Below are 17,813 nucleotides of genomic sequence, written 5' to 3' on the forward strand. Positions count from 1 at the left end.
AATATTTATTTCAAGCCAATTCTTACAGTTGACGATGCCGTATAATTTACATTATTATTCTCACTATATTTCAAAAAGGAAAACTCAAGTTTGTCTGATTCGCGATATATTTCATTTTGCCCGACCTTTATCGCCCTTCCTTTTCCGCTGATCCTAGGAGTGTGTTTGAGGTGAATAATGGATAGGCGAATATAATATCTTTAAATTTTGTTTCAGTCAATCGCGTCGAAGCTTACATTGAAACAAACGTTTCCTTGAAGACATATATTTTGAAACACCATATGTTCTTGAACTGATGTCTTATGTGCGAAAGGATAATTGGTGGATTGTTCTAATGCTACGCAGGAATCAGAACTATTTCTGACCGAGAGTCCATCGGTTGTGAACAATAGCCCTACTACTTCACCACTTCCAAAACTCTTCATTAAATATCTTAGCTTTCTTTGTATCTGTATTATTTATGAATTGCATGACTACAATCAACTTTTATTCTCTTGTCAAACGTCATTCAAATTCAGAAAACACAACATTTGTAGGCCTAACCATAAAGTTGTACTGTAGCCCATGTCTCCCGATTTTCTCGACGACTTCTAAAATGCCAATCAAACTGTCATTCGAATGATGGAGATTGCTTGACATGTCGATGGGGTTAGAGCTTCGAATAGCCGAGAGTCAAGACCCTACATCATGGCCGAGAACACTCATAAATCCTATAAGACTAAAGTGGCCGATTACCCTCGTATTTTTCAGAGATTTAAGAAAAATATATCCTGGGGGTTTGTGACCGAAAAGTCGATATCGCTGTATACCCAGATAATTTCCCTATCAATACACATACTTGTCATAATTTTTATTACCACAACTTGAGGAAATAACCAGTAACCCATTCACTTCATGTGTTGACGATAGTGAGCTGACATGTTGACATTGTGTGCACATGCGCTAGATTTCTATAGATTGTTTCTGTATGGGTTTTCAACAAGCTGGACTCTCTGCTAGCGGAAAACATGCAGTTCTGCGCTTGCACAGATGATAAATCCAGTTGCAGGGTTCATTCTAAGAATTATCTGACATGGGCCCTTTATGTGAAAATTTCAAATATTCCAGAGGTACACCAGCACTTGCTAGTACATCACAATGTTAAAATGCCCCAATGTATTTGAAAACATAGGCCTTTTTCCAAATTTAGGGTCTAAAAGCACAAGGCTTCCACCCTAGAATTATCCCTGCGGCTGTGTGTAAAACGTAATTTCATTGACACACGTCAGGCATTCTTGTAATTTCTAATGGATTAATATATACTGAACAACAAAAGTTCCTGTGACATTGAATAAGATTTAATGCAAAGGTATGTTTTTTACCAAATCTGAAACAATTTCGGTTTGCAACAGATAAAAGACTCCTGAAAGTCTTCAAATGGTTTAATTTGCCATACTGACTTCAGAAAATGTGTGATTTCATGAAAAACATGAACAATGCCAAAATGTCAATTTACAAATCAATAGCCTGTGTGACCACCTCTGGACAACACATCTTTGTCTTATGGAATGGACCAGGCGTCGCACAAAGTCCTATGGTATATCTGTCCATATCTGCTAGAGCATGTTCCGAAGTTCCTGGAGTGTATGTGGAACACATGGTTGACGTCGAAGGCGCCGATTCATCTCATCCCACGTGCTCGATTGGTGAGGGAACAGGGAAGCGAGCCGGCCAGGGGATGACATTCAAATTGTTTTGTTGAAGAGAATCTTGAACAAGTCGAGCAATATGAGGCCGGGCGTTGTCATGTTGAAAGGTAATGCCTGGGCCATGACGATGCAAAAATGGTAGAACAACAGGGCAGATGATCTTGTCGCGGTAGCGCTGTCCATTGCGATTTCTCTCTACCACTATCAAACAGGTCCTCTTTCTTGCTGTAATCCCAACCCATACCATAACGCTGCTGCCCCCGAACCGATCTCTTCCATGACACAATGATTGACGTAACATTCACCTCGACATCGGTACACTCGAATCCGTCCATCGCTGTGGCTGAGGTGAAAACGAGACTCGTCAGTGAATAGAACTTGTCCCCACTGCATGCCCGTCGAGCGTAGAAGCTGTCTGCACCTCTGTAGGCGTGCTTGACGGTGGTTTCCTGTCAAAATGAGAAGTCTGGTGGGTCTTCTGGCGACAATCCCTGCACATCTGAGGCGACGGTTTGTGAAGATACTCATCGAAGGCCAGGGATGCTTCTTGCAGTCACTGTTGCTGGCTGGAATCGATTTTGTAGGTGTGTTGTTCGAATCCAGTTGTCTTGTCGATTATTGGTTACGCGTGGCCTGCCACTCCGAGGATAGTCTCTGACTGCAATCGTCTGTTGCCGACGTTGCCATAAACATCAAATGGTGTTTCTGTGGACGTTAAATTGTCTTGCAACATCATGTTGACTGGATCCTGCTTCAGGCATACCAATGGACAGGCGTGGCATTTCGTAATGTTGAATAATTGCGTAATTTTGTTGTTTTTCTGAGTGGTTGTTGTCAGCACGATGCTAAACAATGCATATGGAATCCCGTTAACGCACATGTTTTCATACCCAGTCTTGGGTAGTGAAATGCATGGGACTTGCAGACTTGCATAAAAGTCGACTTTTGCATGGAATGCATGCTTTTCTGTAGAAGTTGCGTTTTTGTGGCTTGATTCCATACATCTACTACAATATTGAAAACTAAACTTTACTTGTTTGGAAAATACACTAAAATACTGGTGTCACTTGTTAAGTATATGAAGCAGTTTAAGAGGTACAGAATGTATACACAGAGAGAGTATTAGTGTTTTGTGCTGGATCTACTGCTGTAGTTCCATGTATAAATTGGTTAGCCATTTCAAGAATACTCGATCACCAATGTCTAAGATGTTTGTCAATCCCATGTAACGTTTTTTTAAAATAACAAAGTGGTATATTTTTTCATCTCTCCGTGTGTCAATGATCGTGACACCTAAGTCTGAAAAAAGTACCTAACCAATAGTATTTCACTGATAGATGATTGGGTTCTAGAACAGAATTACTTTTGATGAGTTTATTTGTGGCCCCATTGGATGCATCAGTTTTATTAGATATTATATGCACATTTCCTGGTTAATATCTGTCAACTTTGGCTTTACAAGTTTGATAGCCTATGCTTAGTGAACATGTTATTCTCAGCATAATAAGGCCAAGATAGTAATAGCTGTAAACATTTTGGAAACACTCTGACCTTGAACATTGTTTAACACTAAGACAAAGTCGTCAGTAGCAGTAGTATAGACGATTTGGATTCTGGAACACCCCCACCTGGGCCAGACCTTGACCCTAACAATACTTCTATTTGTGTCTTACGTTTATGCAAATTATGTGATGCCGATCCATGGATCGCCATGCCCTTAAAGCGAAATTGTTATGAAACTATTCCCTATTATTTTTCCTCATATTTCGGACAAAGTGATATTCAACATTTTTACTAAGTTCTTCGTTCATTTTACTAGGAGACCAGACTGTATGTATACACTTCTTCACAATTGGAAAGAAACAATTGATAGCCATATTTACCAAACTGAAAACGTTTGATATTTCTTACGACTAATTCAGCGGTAGAAACGTAACAGTTTTAGTCCACTGGTCCTTATAATGATAACATATAGCAAAACCCTTGAAAGTGGCAAATTTCTACTGGTCCTTATGATACCTTAACTATTGGGCAGTTTGGCAAGGACTACAGGACTAGTGCCAATTTCTACCGCTGCTCGTTTCTTTTTCATGATAAGGTAAGACGCAAAACATAAATATGCTTAAACTGTAGTAGATGTAGCTAGTTGGTACAAAGAGGCTGAACCATTAAACTCAATAGATTCAATTGAAGTAGCTAATGTACTGGGCCGCATATATGAATGCGGGCCATTAACCTTTAGCCTGCTGAATTGTTTTCACACTTCTTACCCCTGCCTGCTGAATCTATTTTAGCATAAGGTGCTCTAAAGAGGGTGGGTGATTTCAAACAGTTGGTGCTTCATAAGACAAGGGCCAATTAAAGAAATATTTTTCACATTTGTTTCACATTTTAACTTATCTGAATTGAGTTATTGAAAGTGGTTTGCGTTTCATGCAAGGAACCTTTTCATATCGTAACATTTGTGCAAATTGATTTCAATAATCATATCTCTGATATCTTTGTTTTAATTATCCCCAGCCCAACAAAGTTGGATATAGAAATGGGCTCAGTCCGTCACGTTTCGTTTCCGGAGCATAACTCAGAAACCGTTCAATATGTTTTCATCAAACTTTCCAGGTCTGTCAAGTACACGCTGAACTGGTGCCTTTTGCTATTTAGAAATTTTTATTTTCTTACGTTTCCATGGCAACAAGATGGACTTAGGTTCTGTGAGGGTAGGGTTCGTTTCCGGAGCATAACTCATAAACCGTTCAATATTTTTTCATGAAACTTTGCAGGTTTGTCGGGTACATGCTGAACCGGTGTCTTTTGCTATTTAGAAATTTATTTTTGGTACGTTTCCATTGCAACAAGATGGACTTAGGTTCCAAACTCTTCTTTTTTTTACAATTTCCATGACAAGATCCACCTTGGTTAAAAAAGGTTAGGGTTTGTTTAGATTTAATTATGTCATAAATTATGCAACAGGGGCGGGAGATATAGCCCTGTTGGTGGCAAACTGTTGAGTATAAATTTGATTTTTTTTATCGCCAATATGATGTAAATTATTAACTATTTCAGGAAAATTATTATCAAAATGTTAAACAGAAGAAACCCCTTTATTTTCGAGTTCATCATGTCGGTTGCAGAAAACAAACATTCGGGTTAATCTAACGTATCGTGTTATAAAATTTGCAGGAAACAATTAATGACTTATAAATATTCACCAATCCTAATTTCAAGTGTTTTGGTTGAATATTTACGATATAAAAAAATAAAAAAATCGACACAGAACGTCGATCTGACTTTGGTCGCGCCCTGGCGGACAGCGAGGTCTTGGTTCGTCGACCTCAGAGAGCTGTCTGATGTCGACCCACTGCCACACGCAGATTGGCCAAATCTGCTAATCCACCCTCACAGCAGACAACCACACCCAGGAACAGACAGGTTATGTCTTCACGTCTGGTCCATTTACAGAGAGCACTGAACGCCAAAGGCTACTCGGCCAGAGCGGCTAGGGCCATCACAATGGCACATTGCCAAACCACCAGGAGCCTCTATGATGACAAGTGACTATTCCTGGCCGAGTTCATGCTCCATCTGCGTCACAAGTGTAAGCTCAAGGGCAGTACCATCATGACCTACCTTGTGGCGCTCAACTCTGGCCTGGCAGTTCCGGAAGATCGACGCATGAAGTAAATCCCGAAACTACAGGCTCTGCTCCGCTCATTCAGGCTGGAAGACCGAAAGGTGAAATCTCGTACACCAGCTTGGGACTTGAATGTCATTCACACCTCGCTGAGAGACGCGCCCTTTGAGCTACTCGTAACGTCGTCATCCTAAAATCTGATGAGAAAATGGTCTTCCTACTGGCGCTCGCCACAGCAGCCCGTGTCAGTGAGCTACACGCCTTGGACGTCACACGCGTCCTCACAATTACCCAACCTCTTGATATGTATGTTTTATTAACTTTTATATTTGGGCATGGAATAATACGTGCAAAAAAATTGTAATAATAGCCTTGTAAAATATCGAGAATGAAAGCTTTTTTACCACAATCTGTTTTCCCACAGATGATAGTGCAGTGAGGTTCTTCAGGTAAAAGATTATTAATAGATCCATCAAATATATTAAGTTACGCATCCAAAATCACGTACAAACGTAAGTTTAATTGACCAGCCGTTTCAGACTTGTCTGTATAGTAACACCCTCACTAGCTCTCCCAATTCTCCGCCCACTACCATGTAGTTGGTCATCATCTGTGGTTCGCATGTCGAGCCATAGGGCATACTTCGAGGTAAGGAATTCAGCCAACAATACATGTGCAATAGCCAGGTCTTTTGCAACTGTGTTAACTTCTGGGCTACGTCTTATAGATGTTTTTTTTTTAATCTCATCCGACTTGATATGCTTGCATGCCTTGACTATATAGTTGATTAGGCACACCCTCGTTAGCCAATTCTACTTTTGTAATCTTGGGCTTATAGAATGCCTCGGTATCTCTGGAAAATGGTTGAGAATGGTCCTCGAGCAACATTAATATTAAAATACCCTTCAATGATCTAGCTGGCACATTCAGATTGATGTTCCACGTCGTACCACTTTTGTCCCTGATGTTGCAATGGCGAAGCACATGATCATACAAAATGGCTTAACTTCCTTTATACCGTTACAAATTTGTCTTGCCAATTCAGGATCTGTTACCATATCATGCTCAAGTGAGATATTGTCAATGGAATATCTAGCTTCATCAGTGGTTTTAATTTCTCTGTGGTAGTCATTAAAAATGAGTTCGTATTCTAACCTATCAGATAGGGATGCTTGATAGAAGGGCATGTGACTGTATCTAGTAATTCAAAGTCAAGCGAAATATAGAATCAGTAACCTAATGCATCGACTATAGCCTTATTTTCTACAATGGTATTATCACCACTAGCAGAACCTACACGCAGTCTCATTGAGATTGTACGGCAGTGCTTCCTACGTACTGTGCAACGCCTCCTCCGTTCAAATGTTTATTCCATGGAAGCGAGAGATAAACAATAAGTTTGACGGAATCAGTCGTACAGGCCCTAACTGTTATTCGGAATACCCCGTGTTAACGTTTTCGAGCTTGCATGATTAGAAAACACATTCCGACTGTCACTTTCACGATCTGGTAAGTGACGCTGTGATTGGTCCGATGAAAGGTCGTTCTCACGTGACCCGTAATGGGATGTTCTCAGATCCTATTTTTAGCGATAGCGAGAACTAACATCTGATTTTAATGAGATTGGCTTAACTTGGATCATCCTGCTTGGAAGCAGCTTCAAAGAGAGAAGCAGTTGGTTCACTAATCAGCCGAATTGGAGAAACTATTAATCAAGTCCTCAATGATGATACTACACTGGTCGAAAGAATTTAAAACATTGTTCTCGAGAGCAGGAAATAACCACTACTAGTATTTGGGATTTATTATATCAACTTTGGCTGGTACAGGCAGTGGCACACCTACACTACCTTGTGATAAGGATGGTGGAAAGAGTGGATAAAAAAGCATTAAAAGGCATTAGGAGAAGCACTAACAAAGCTTGCTGGGAAAGCTGCGTCTGCACTTACTTGTATAATAGTGAGTGAGTGAGTATGTTTTTACACCGCTTTTAGCAATATCACGGCGGGGGTCACCAGAAATGGGCTTCACACATTGTACCCATGTAGAGAATCGAACTCGGCGTGACGAGCAAAACTTGTATAATAGGGAGTAATTTATCCTGGCTCATGAATTTATTCGCCAAGACCGACACTTGGCTTAGTCAAAACTTGTGGGCAGTGATTGTAGCAATTGTGAGGCTGTATGTAGCTGCTAAAGACTATTTATCCTAATCATGAGTAAACCCGCTGCGACTCTACCTACTATAAGCGCTGTTTTTTCATCGATATGTTGTTGATTTTGAGTTACAACATGTGGCTGTTGCACTTCTGTTTTTGGTTTAATTACAGTAGATGACTGTGGCTTGACTATTCCTGTTTCGCTTGTGTTTGGTTGTGTTATTAATACATCGTTAAGGTCTGAATTGAAACCTAGTGTTTGTTTATTGTAGCAACCACAATTCTATTATTATAACCTACCACTTGGCCAATCTAAAGTTGCATTTTACTTGGTGACATGCACAGGCCTATTTCAAAAACAAAGTCTACTTTAGATTATGCACACATCTTGATATTGCCTGATAGCCGAAGGTAGGTCAACGCCTGATGAAATAGCATCCTCTACGTTCGCAGTAAACTGCATTTGTGCATCAAACGCTGTCCCCGTACCAATGATGTTTAAGCGTGACTGAGCTCCAACGAGAGTCCATTCATAAGTTCTGATTGAGTCATGAATTCTTTCAATGCCGGGGTGAGTAAAACCTTCTGATTTATTTATAAGGAATTTTTCCAAGCATTTTCAGCATCTGGTAGTTGCTCAAACTTTTGGACGGTGAAAGCAACACCACCCTTAAAGTTCATATGATCGTCTCTCCACTCATTACTTAAGAGAACAAACCTTGATAGAAGCCGACTTCTTTAACAGCGTGTACGCCACTGTACCGAATACCTAGACCATGGTTAACTCCATGCAGACGCCAATCTTTATTTGTAGAAATAGCAAATTCCCCACAAATACGTTGACTGCATGATTGTTCACGAAGATCATCCTAATGAACAGCCCATCCTAATGAGCAAAATGAAGAAATGCACATCGAAATCAATTGTATCGACTCGATCCGTGTCCAGGCTGACAGTGAGAGCCTACAAGCATTCTATGAATTTACTTTAGTGTCTGCTGGACACATCTCTAATTATCTTTCAATGATCGGCCAGTTGATCAATGATGTCTTACACATGTAACTGCCACAGGTTCATTAACAACTTTGGAAATCTCTCCCATCATGTTTATCGTGTCGACCATTTTGATGTCTTGTACTTGATGTAAATGTATAAAGACGCGCTGATATTGTGACTGACTTACTGCGGTAGTTCCTAAAGTACTCATGGAAATGAAAAAAAACTGTTTTGCTGGATTTAATAATCGACACAAAGCATTACGTAGATGTAAATACGAAAATAACAAAACAACTGGTAAAGTACTAGTCTGGATTTGCTAGTTTTATCTCAGTGCTCAATTCAAAATGTACTTTACCGGAGGTAATTTGTAGGCACTTTCAACATTCAAAAATAAAACTAAGTCCATATTGACATGGCAGAAACAGGCTATAGGCATTATGCAAATTAGCCTGGAAAAAAAGTTATCAAAACAACAATAAAAATAACCGCTATGTTTATGTACATAATAATAATGACATGTAAGTTGTTTGAGAAGGGAATATGTTACTTTTACGTTCTGATATTTTGACGATGATTCATTATCCCACAATGCCACTCACAAATCACTAACCACTGACAAATCACATGCACGTGGGTTTCAAGCACCTGTTTTCACCTGTCGTCAAGGTGTCATAGGTCATGGACATTCACCTTGATCTACTAACACCTGGTTACGCTCAGTTTCACAATAGTCTGTTTTGTACATCTTTTTACACACTTTTACGTGTAAAAAGACATAAAAACCTTTGATTCGCTGTATTTGTGCCAAGGCCCAATTAGTACTAATTGAGTTGTTTGAATATTTATATATTTTGTATATTGACTGCATTTATTTAAAATGTGAGATCGAAAAAACAGGTTTTTTTCATTTCCGTGAGTACTTTAACAGACCTTTCTCATCTAATGAGAATATTTTTTGAGTACATTTGTTCTGAAGAAACTACAAAAGTTGTCCCTGTTGAGCATATATAAGCTCATGTCACCTCTCGTTTTGAGGAACTATTTTATTCCGCCATAGAGCTGGTTGTTGTATGGCTGTCAGTGTACATTGAAGTCACACGTACTAAATATAATTGTGTATAGATAAAAGTATACGTCATTTCAGGGAAACTAGTTCTATAGAAAATTATAAGAATTGTAAGCTCTGACATTCATACAGTTTGGACCTTACTCTATGAAGGCTCATACTCCAATGAATTCACAAATAGAAAATCAATTCTTAAAAGGTTGTTTTCCAGAAAAGTCAAATGAGATGAGAGTTATGTCACAGAAATCTTCACATGAAGCAGCGTGTTTGATTTAATCTGTACAAAAGTTTTTCACTCCTTGAAACCCAAAGGAAACCTTGTCCACCCAGCTCTGAATGTCCGCATTAAAGTCTGTATTGCTCTGTGCTGAACAGCGTCAACTTCAGAATACACAAGTGTGGCTGATTTTGTTTGAGGTTGGCAAATCAACAGATGTGGTAATTAGATCATCCTCAGACGTTGGCATAAATGTTCACATGACAACATATTCATTACTTGTGTATATTTACATTTGCACCTGCTCCAGACATAGGGCAAATTTGTTCCTGATGTAAATATACATACATGAGTAAACGCGTTCACATGACAATTATACTCACGTATGTATATTTACACATGTGTGCAAGTATACATACACATGTATAGAGGTGCATGTGAACGGGGTATTAGTTTGTCGCGATGGACACTAACAGACAAACCATAGCCTGTTGTGGCACATCATATAGCAAAGTTTAGCTGGTTTTGCCAGAACTGCATTGGATTGGAGAACCAATAATGAACTGTTTTGTATGTTCGTTGCTGTGAACCTGTAATTTCTAAAGATATCGAGAATTGAGTTTGAAACTGAGCACCAGGAACATTCACTAAAATCGTTGGGTGTTTAAGAACAGTTAGGTCTATACTACTTTCAGGATAAAACATTCCAGTCTTGTACTTAATTTTAACACCTCCCATATTGAAGTTATAATAGGATCTTTATGTATTTGATATGTATGTTACATTCCTGGGAATAACAAATGGCCAGTCTATTCAATTGCTTCATGATATGGATAACTCAGCTGGGCAACTATGTGATATAACATATTACCCACAATGGTACAATATAACTACTGGTAATAATAAGTTATTAATAGATTGAGAACAACTTACATTTTTGTTTGTTCCAGCTATATGATCGCTCTCTGTTAGTAGTCTCTCTGTAAGAGTCTGGACCAGACAATCCAGTGATTGACATGTGCATTGATCCACGCAATTGGGATACGATGACATGCATCAACCAAGTCAGCAAGTCTGACCATCCGATCCCAATAGTTGCCTCTTACGACAAACATAGTCGCCTCTTACGGCAAGCATGGCCTATTCTACTCAGCATACTATAATGAAAGGATATTACAGTGTGTGCTTGCTTGATGACCAAGTTTTTTAGCCTTTGGGTGCTAAATGAATCAAATTGAAAACACATTTTAATTAGTGGATCAGTCTATAAAACCTTGGTCAGGATTAGCATATACACTTGGTTTTACAGGAACAGAAAAACCCCACTACTAATGGACATAAAACACCTGATATAGTCCCATACCCAGAACTATGCATTTATCTTGAGCATATTAGTACAACAGATAATATACAAAACGAAAGTCCTTAACTCTAAGATCTATTCCAGTCAAAGATGAAAAATACAGTTGTGGTAGAACAGCATCTTCTCATCATTACAGTATATAAATTTAAGGCGGGGCATTATTACAGAGCTCATAATTTCTGTATTACATGTAGATGTAAAACAAAAACCTGTACATATAGGATATTTGAGTGTGTCACTCTTATAAATAATGATTGATTCTGCTGGTCGTGGAACGCATAACATTAGACAAATTTAATACAATTGCACTTTCCGATCTTGGAGACAGAAGGATTTAAAGAACCTGGTATCGAGGGCAAGTTATATGCTGCACACTTACAAGATAATGTATACAAATGGAAAGAAGTTATATTAACAGCACCTAATGCCGCAGCACCTAATTTAGGAGATTTAAATGATGTTGAAGTTAGCAGACTCCATAAAAACACGGGGGCACAGGTGTGCAGAGTGTGTCCCTTGGACATGCCAGAAACCTATGATTGTGGGTTCGAATCAGCACCATACTCGTGCTTGTGGGTTTCATGGAAGTGGTAAACGACTGAGACCTGCATCATTTCTGGCTTTCCTCCCACATTAAGCTGACATGCCGTGATATAACTGGAATATTTTTAAAAACAGTGTTAAACCCAACACACACACTCACTCATCTTAGGCATTATTTACTGCTTGCTATCGACAGTAATGAAGCTGTGAGTTGTCTTGCTGAAGAGAGAAAAAAGGTTGTTCCATTCCATGAGCAGGATCCCTAATCACCAGCCACCCTGTCACATCATGACGCCACAGAACTTTCATGTAATTACTCTTGGTAACAGGACAAATAACACTTGCTGCTAAATTGGTCCCCATATTGTTGCTGTTTTTGCTTTCTCTCGTGATCTACAACTTGCCTTAAACCTAGTCTCTGCCCCTTGTGAAGGGAAGGTGTTTTGTTTGACGTTATTTACATGCAATAATATTTATTATTTGCACATGAAGGTGACATTTGTCAGTCTTTCAGGTGGCAGTTTTTTGTTTTATTTTTAAACTATGTTCTCCATAATTGCAACTCATTGCAACTTTACCGTAAATTGGTTCAATTTATTCTAGGCTGTTTTCTTGGTCGTTATAGTGTAATACAATTCGTGATCACATCACGTAAATCCATTATTTTGAATCAAACTTTGTTTCTCTGATTGGAAAATCAGCCTATTTACATCTTCAACTTTCATTGGTTTTCAGTTTATTGTTTTCAACTATGTTGATTAGTCCAAATGTGACAAGAGAAAAAATTCATTGGGTTTTGTTTGTTTTACAGGCAGGACATTATGGCTGAAACTGCACCTAAGACTTCTGCCCCACACAAAAAGGCAGGCAGGTGAGTTTACTGAAATGGAATGTAACACCAATTTATCAGTCTGTATTTGCGAATCAGACTGATAAAATGGTGGTTTGGTGCTCACAAAATCATGTTGTCATTTCTCATGTGTAAAATTCTTTTCATAAAATATGTGGGAACTATTGACATAGGGGGTACTTTCAATAAGACCTTCAAAGAATCTTTCCCAGTTTAATGTACCCAAGCTCAACATATCTGTGTGAAATGCTTACTTACTTACTTACTTTGGAGATTTAACGTGCGCTTTCCGACTGATGCGTATTTCGCACACGGGCCCGGCCAGGCCATTTAATGTGTTTCCGAAAGGGGCGAAGGTGGTCTGTGCAACCCAAGAGGGTGGTTTTAGGGGTTGCTTATATAGAATTTGGGAATTTTGAGATTTGGAATAGATGCCGATGGGATTGGGGAGGAGAACTAAGGGAGCTGGGTATGGTGGATGTTTGTTTGTTTATGTGATTTTGATTTGGTGAGTTATTGTGTTTTTAGATGCGTTTTATTAGTTCCGTTTTGATTAAGAATACGCCTAAGGCCTTGAAGTTTTCTAGTTTATTTTGTGGGTTTAGTATTGCTTCTAGAGTTAGAGCCTTGTTTAGATTGAGGGTGGTTTGTAATGCGGTTCGATGTGTTAGGTAGTGTGTGCAGTGGATGAGTGCGTGTTCTGGGGTTTCTGGTTGTTTGCAGTGTGGGCAGTTACCTGTAGTGTGTTTTTTAAATTTTTTTAGGTGGTTATTTAGGTTGGTGTGTCCTGTTTGGAGTTTAGTGATTACTCTGTCGATTTTTTTGGATGGATGGAGAATTTTTGGTTTGGTTAGTGGTTTCTGAGCACTTTTTTGATTTGGCTATTTGAGTTTAGATATAGGTTATGCCATTTTTTTGTGATTTTTTGCTTGTTTACACTTTTAATTTCTGATTTTGAGATGGGTAAGTTTAAGCTTATTTCTGGGATTTTGAGGGATAGTTTAGCTGCTTTATCGGCGTTTTCATTACCGTATATTCCTACGTGGGCGGGTATCCACAAGAAGGTTATTTGTTTGCCTGCCTTAGTTAGGTCGTTGGAGCTTTTAAGTATTTGATTTATTAATTTAGGTCGGTTTTTGGTATTTTTGTTTTGGAGGGCTTGCAGTCCACTTAGGGAGTCGGTAAGTATTAGGTTTTTTTTGTGGTTTTTGGATTCTTGATTATGGAGGGCTGAGGCCATGCCCATTAGTTCTGCCGTGAATATTGATTGGTTGTTTGGGAGTCGGAAGGATTGTGTGGTTTTAGTTGGTTGTGTGGTATGGAATGTGAAATGCATGCAGAGTTCCGGATAAGAGGTACAAGACAACTACATGTACGTGGATCAGTTTGCATTGTATGTCATTATACCATCTCCAGTGTGCTGTCATACAGCTTGAACATTGTCGAGTGTGGCGGAAGACAACACATAAACAAGACAGCTGATGATTTCAGCACCATGCATCAACTTAAGCTGATGACAGATTGTTTTGTAATACTAGTCAGCATGGCAAGATAAAACAGACTAGCAAGCAATGTTCCTAGTGATCTAAAAAATAAATTTGTGGGATTTCAGGTTATGGCCCATCCGATCAGACTTTTTGATAGATTGCAGATCTTCAAGCATTTATTTTAACTTATGGTGCCATTCTCCTTAGCTGCAGGAATAATAAGTCATTGCCAAAGATTGTTGCTGTTGCATATTTGCAATGGCATTAGACATTTTTTGCTTCACAACGTTTACTTTGAAGTTGATAGTGCTTACTTGTGATAACACTGTGGACATATAAAGTAACCAAGAGATTTAGTGATTATAAAGGTACCTAAGTGAGGGCTTTTCATAAATTCAAAGCAACTGTGCTTGTCATAAGAGGCGACTAAAAGGATCGGGTGGCCAGACTCGCTGACTTGGTTGATGCATGGGGCCCGTCGGGTAGCTTCGTGGTTAAAGCGTTTGCTTGTCACGCCGAACCCCCGGGTTTGATTCCAGACATAGGTACAATGTGTTAAGTCAATTTCTGGTGACCCACGCATTGATATTACTGTACTATTGTTAAATACGGCGTAAAAATCTCACTCACTGGTTGATGCATGTCATCGTATTCCAATTGCGTAGATGGATGTACATGTCAATTACTGCATTGTCTGGTCTAGACTTGATTATTTACAGACTACTGTCATATAGCTGGAATATTGCTGAGTGTGATGTTAAACACAACAAACAAACAATATACTTTAAGTGTTATTATAAGTTAAGAGTTGTAATTACAATGGCATAAGACATGTTTTTCCCCGATAGAACCAACTTCAAAATTATTTGCTAACTTGTGGTAACACCAAGGACATTTTAAGTAACACCAAAGACATTTAGTTTCATTCAGTGAGAGTGTTTTAATGACAGAACAAATTTAAGTGTTAATATGTTTTAAGGGTTGTGTTTTCAATGACACAAGACATGTTTACCCATTTCCCTTTCAAAGCTAATAATTGCTGACTTGTGGTAACGCCAAGGACATTTTGTCATGATTCAAGTAACACCAAGACACATTTTCATTCAACATTAAATATAAATACAAATCACTGCTCCCAGTACAGTAGTTGACAATGTTCATGATCAGTACATGTAACTCTTCAATATAGCATGTGACGATGTTTTCGAAATGAAATGGTTTTCTTTATAACAAGGTTACACCAAAAACATGGAACGTTCATATGTTGATGCTTGGTGTTACCTAGTTTGAAAAACAATTTCTGCAAGTTGCCAGGCTGAGAAGTTTTGGAATGTACGTAATGTATGTTTCTTCTTCATGGTTTGTTTTTTAAATCACTAGGATTTTTTTTAGAATTTAATCCTCAGTATTTATGCAGGAAAATGAGGAACTATTAGAATATCTGTGCTGACAGTAACTTTTATCTAGTGGCTGTCTATGTTGACATTTTGTACTATTGACTATGCATCCAGGTGAGCTACAGTGCAGTGGTACTATACTTTTTATAATGGAAACAAAGGAACTGCCTTGACCACTTGAAACACCCTTAAGAACTTCTCAGAAAATGCTACTAACGAGATTGGATGGTCAGGCTCGGTGACTTGCTTGAATGCATGTCTTCGTGTCCCAATTGCATAAGTTAATGCTCCTGATGTCGATCACTGGATAGTCTTTTCCAGACTTGAGTATTTACTGTCGTCATACAGCTGGGACATTGCTGAACAAAGACCGGACCCCAACCCCATTGAACATCTGTGGGATGCTAGTGCATCAACGTTCAGAATTGCATCACAATCTGGATCACCTCTTTGTAGCTCTGTCATCGGCTCCCTTTCTTCCATAGAAATGCATTTTTGTGAAGAGAAACGTGTTACATGTATACATGTTACATTAATTGTCTCAGATATTTTATAAAAGTTTGTTTCATATGCTGGTAAACAATTATGTCAATATCTATGCAGAAAAATCATAAATTGACTGGACTTCATACCAAGGTGAGCTACAGGGCTTTGGAACTATGAATATCTATATTGAAGTTATGTTAAAGCAATTTTAACTTATAACAGTAACACCATTAAATATTCTGAGTACAAAAATTGTCATTTTCAGGCTATACTGCAAGGCAGTGTTTACTGGCTACAAAAGAGGTTTGAGGAACCAACATGAGAATACATCACTCTTACGAATTGATGGTGTCACCACCAAGGGAGAAACAGAATTCTACCTTGGCAAGAGATGCGCATATGTATACCGTGCAAGGAAGTAAGTTACAAATAATTAATATCCAAACTGTAGGCATTGAAATAGCTTTGCTTGCACCAACAATATTGCAGGGGATACCATGACTCATTCTTGGGTACAAGCTTCAGGGAAAATATTGCTATATTTATGTATCACATGCAGTCAAAACTGCTTTGTGATGATTCATGTGTATGAACAGGAGATAAACTTGGTAAATGAAAATGTGAAATTTGCAATGAGACACAATGATTTACAATTTTAGATGGGTTTTTTTCCAGTAATGCTAGGCATTTTGTTTTAATGCAGATATCAAGATTATTACATTTAATTATCTCGTAAAATAGGCAAGAAGTTGCGATCAGCTTTACACATTTCCTGCCATGATCTACATGTGATTTGGTCAAGAAATAGCCAATGTAATATCTCAGAAGAATTTTAATGCAATAATATGAAGAAACTATATATGAAACTACTGTTATACATGTACCTAGACTTATATATTCTAATTATTTGTTATTGGTTAAGTTGTTAGGTATGGAACAGTTTGATGAGTCCCTGTTTGAGAATGATCATCAGTGTTGGCTTATCCATATGAGTGTTTTCATGTTTTTGATCCACAAATGTGTTTGAATGCACCTTAGTAACATGTGGGTCTTGTGGATGCAGTAACTGAACCAGTATTATTTTCATATTGAGTTGACTGTTATTGGAATAATAACTCATTGTATTTTTGCCTAAACCAGACAGCAAAGAATGTTGATAAAACCTTCCGTTGGCTGATCCAAACCATTTTTATTACACTCTCACTTTTAAGTTCAAATTCCCAAACTGGTTTCTTTACATATCTACTTTGGATTCGCATTTATCAATTTTTAGGTATGGTCCAAAGATTTGTTTCAGCCAATCAGGTGCCGCATGTTCAGCATGTTCAGCAGTCTTATATTTTGTAATTGATAATTGGTCGAAAACGTAACAACTTGTGTCAGACTTAACATAGCAAGGCACATTATAGGTACCCTTCAGAACAAGGTAGCCACCTTGTATTAACCCTTTCAACACCAATCAACACCAGAGATTCCTACAAGAAAGTTATCAACTTGTAAAACATCTTTGCTACTAATGTTTAGGACTGTTTATCAATATAGATCAGAGAGATCGATTCTTTGATCGATAATCATTAACAAACTATTAGTCAATTATCGATAAATATAGGAGAAGTTTTTTGTGCAAATATGCGAAAAAATCCAAAAGAAATCAACATTTCACATCACTGTTGAGTAGTGACACATTTTATAAATGGATTACCTCAAGTACATGAAAGATATTACACACTTTGTGCAACGACAACAAAACAAGTAGTATGATAAAACACAAATTTATTAATATTTTGGCAAAATGGAGGCTGACTCAGTTGCTGCTAATGAGAATGATGAATTTGGAAAAGAGAGCCACAGAGAGGTGTTGGTGTCCTGGGGTCGAAGACCCAGACGACCTCTGCATTGTCCTGGGTGCTCCTTACCCAGCCTAGGG

General features: G+C 38.4%; 1 protein-coding gene across 1 annotated transcript in view; it reads left to right on the plus strand.

Moving 5' to 3' along the window:
• The first annotated feature begins 71 nt into the window (after positions 1–71).
• LOC124124248 (60S ribosomal protein L35a-like) overlaps positions 72–17,813 on the plus strand; it is a 35,446-nt gene continuing 17,704 nt past the window's right edge. Inside the window, exons 1-3 of the mRNA XM_046487378.2 lie at positions 72–170; positions 12,478–12,537; positions 16,152–16,304. Of these exons, the coding sequence (XP_046343334.1) occupies positions 12,488–12,537; positions 16,152–16,304 (203 nt within the window). The 5' untranslated portion in view covers positions 72–170; positions 12,478–12,487. The remainder of the gene's footprint in view (positions 171–12,477; positions 12,538–16,151; positions 16,305–17,813) is intronic.

This window comes from Haliotis rufescens, unplaced genomic scaffold (genome assembly GCF_023055435.1).
Source record: "Haliotis rufescens isolate VD_foot unplaced genomic scaffold, xgHalRufe1.0.p SCAF_9, whole genome shotgun sequence".
Taxonomy (NCBI): Eukaryota; Metazoa; Mollusca; class Gastropoda; order Lepetellida; family Haliotidae; genus Haliotis; species Haliotis rufescens.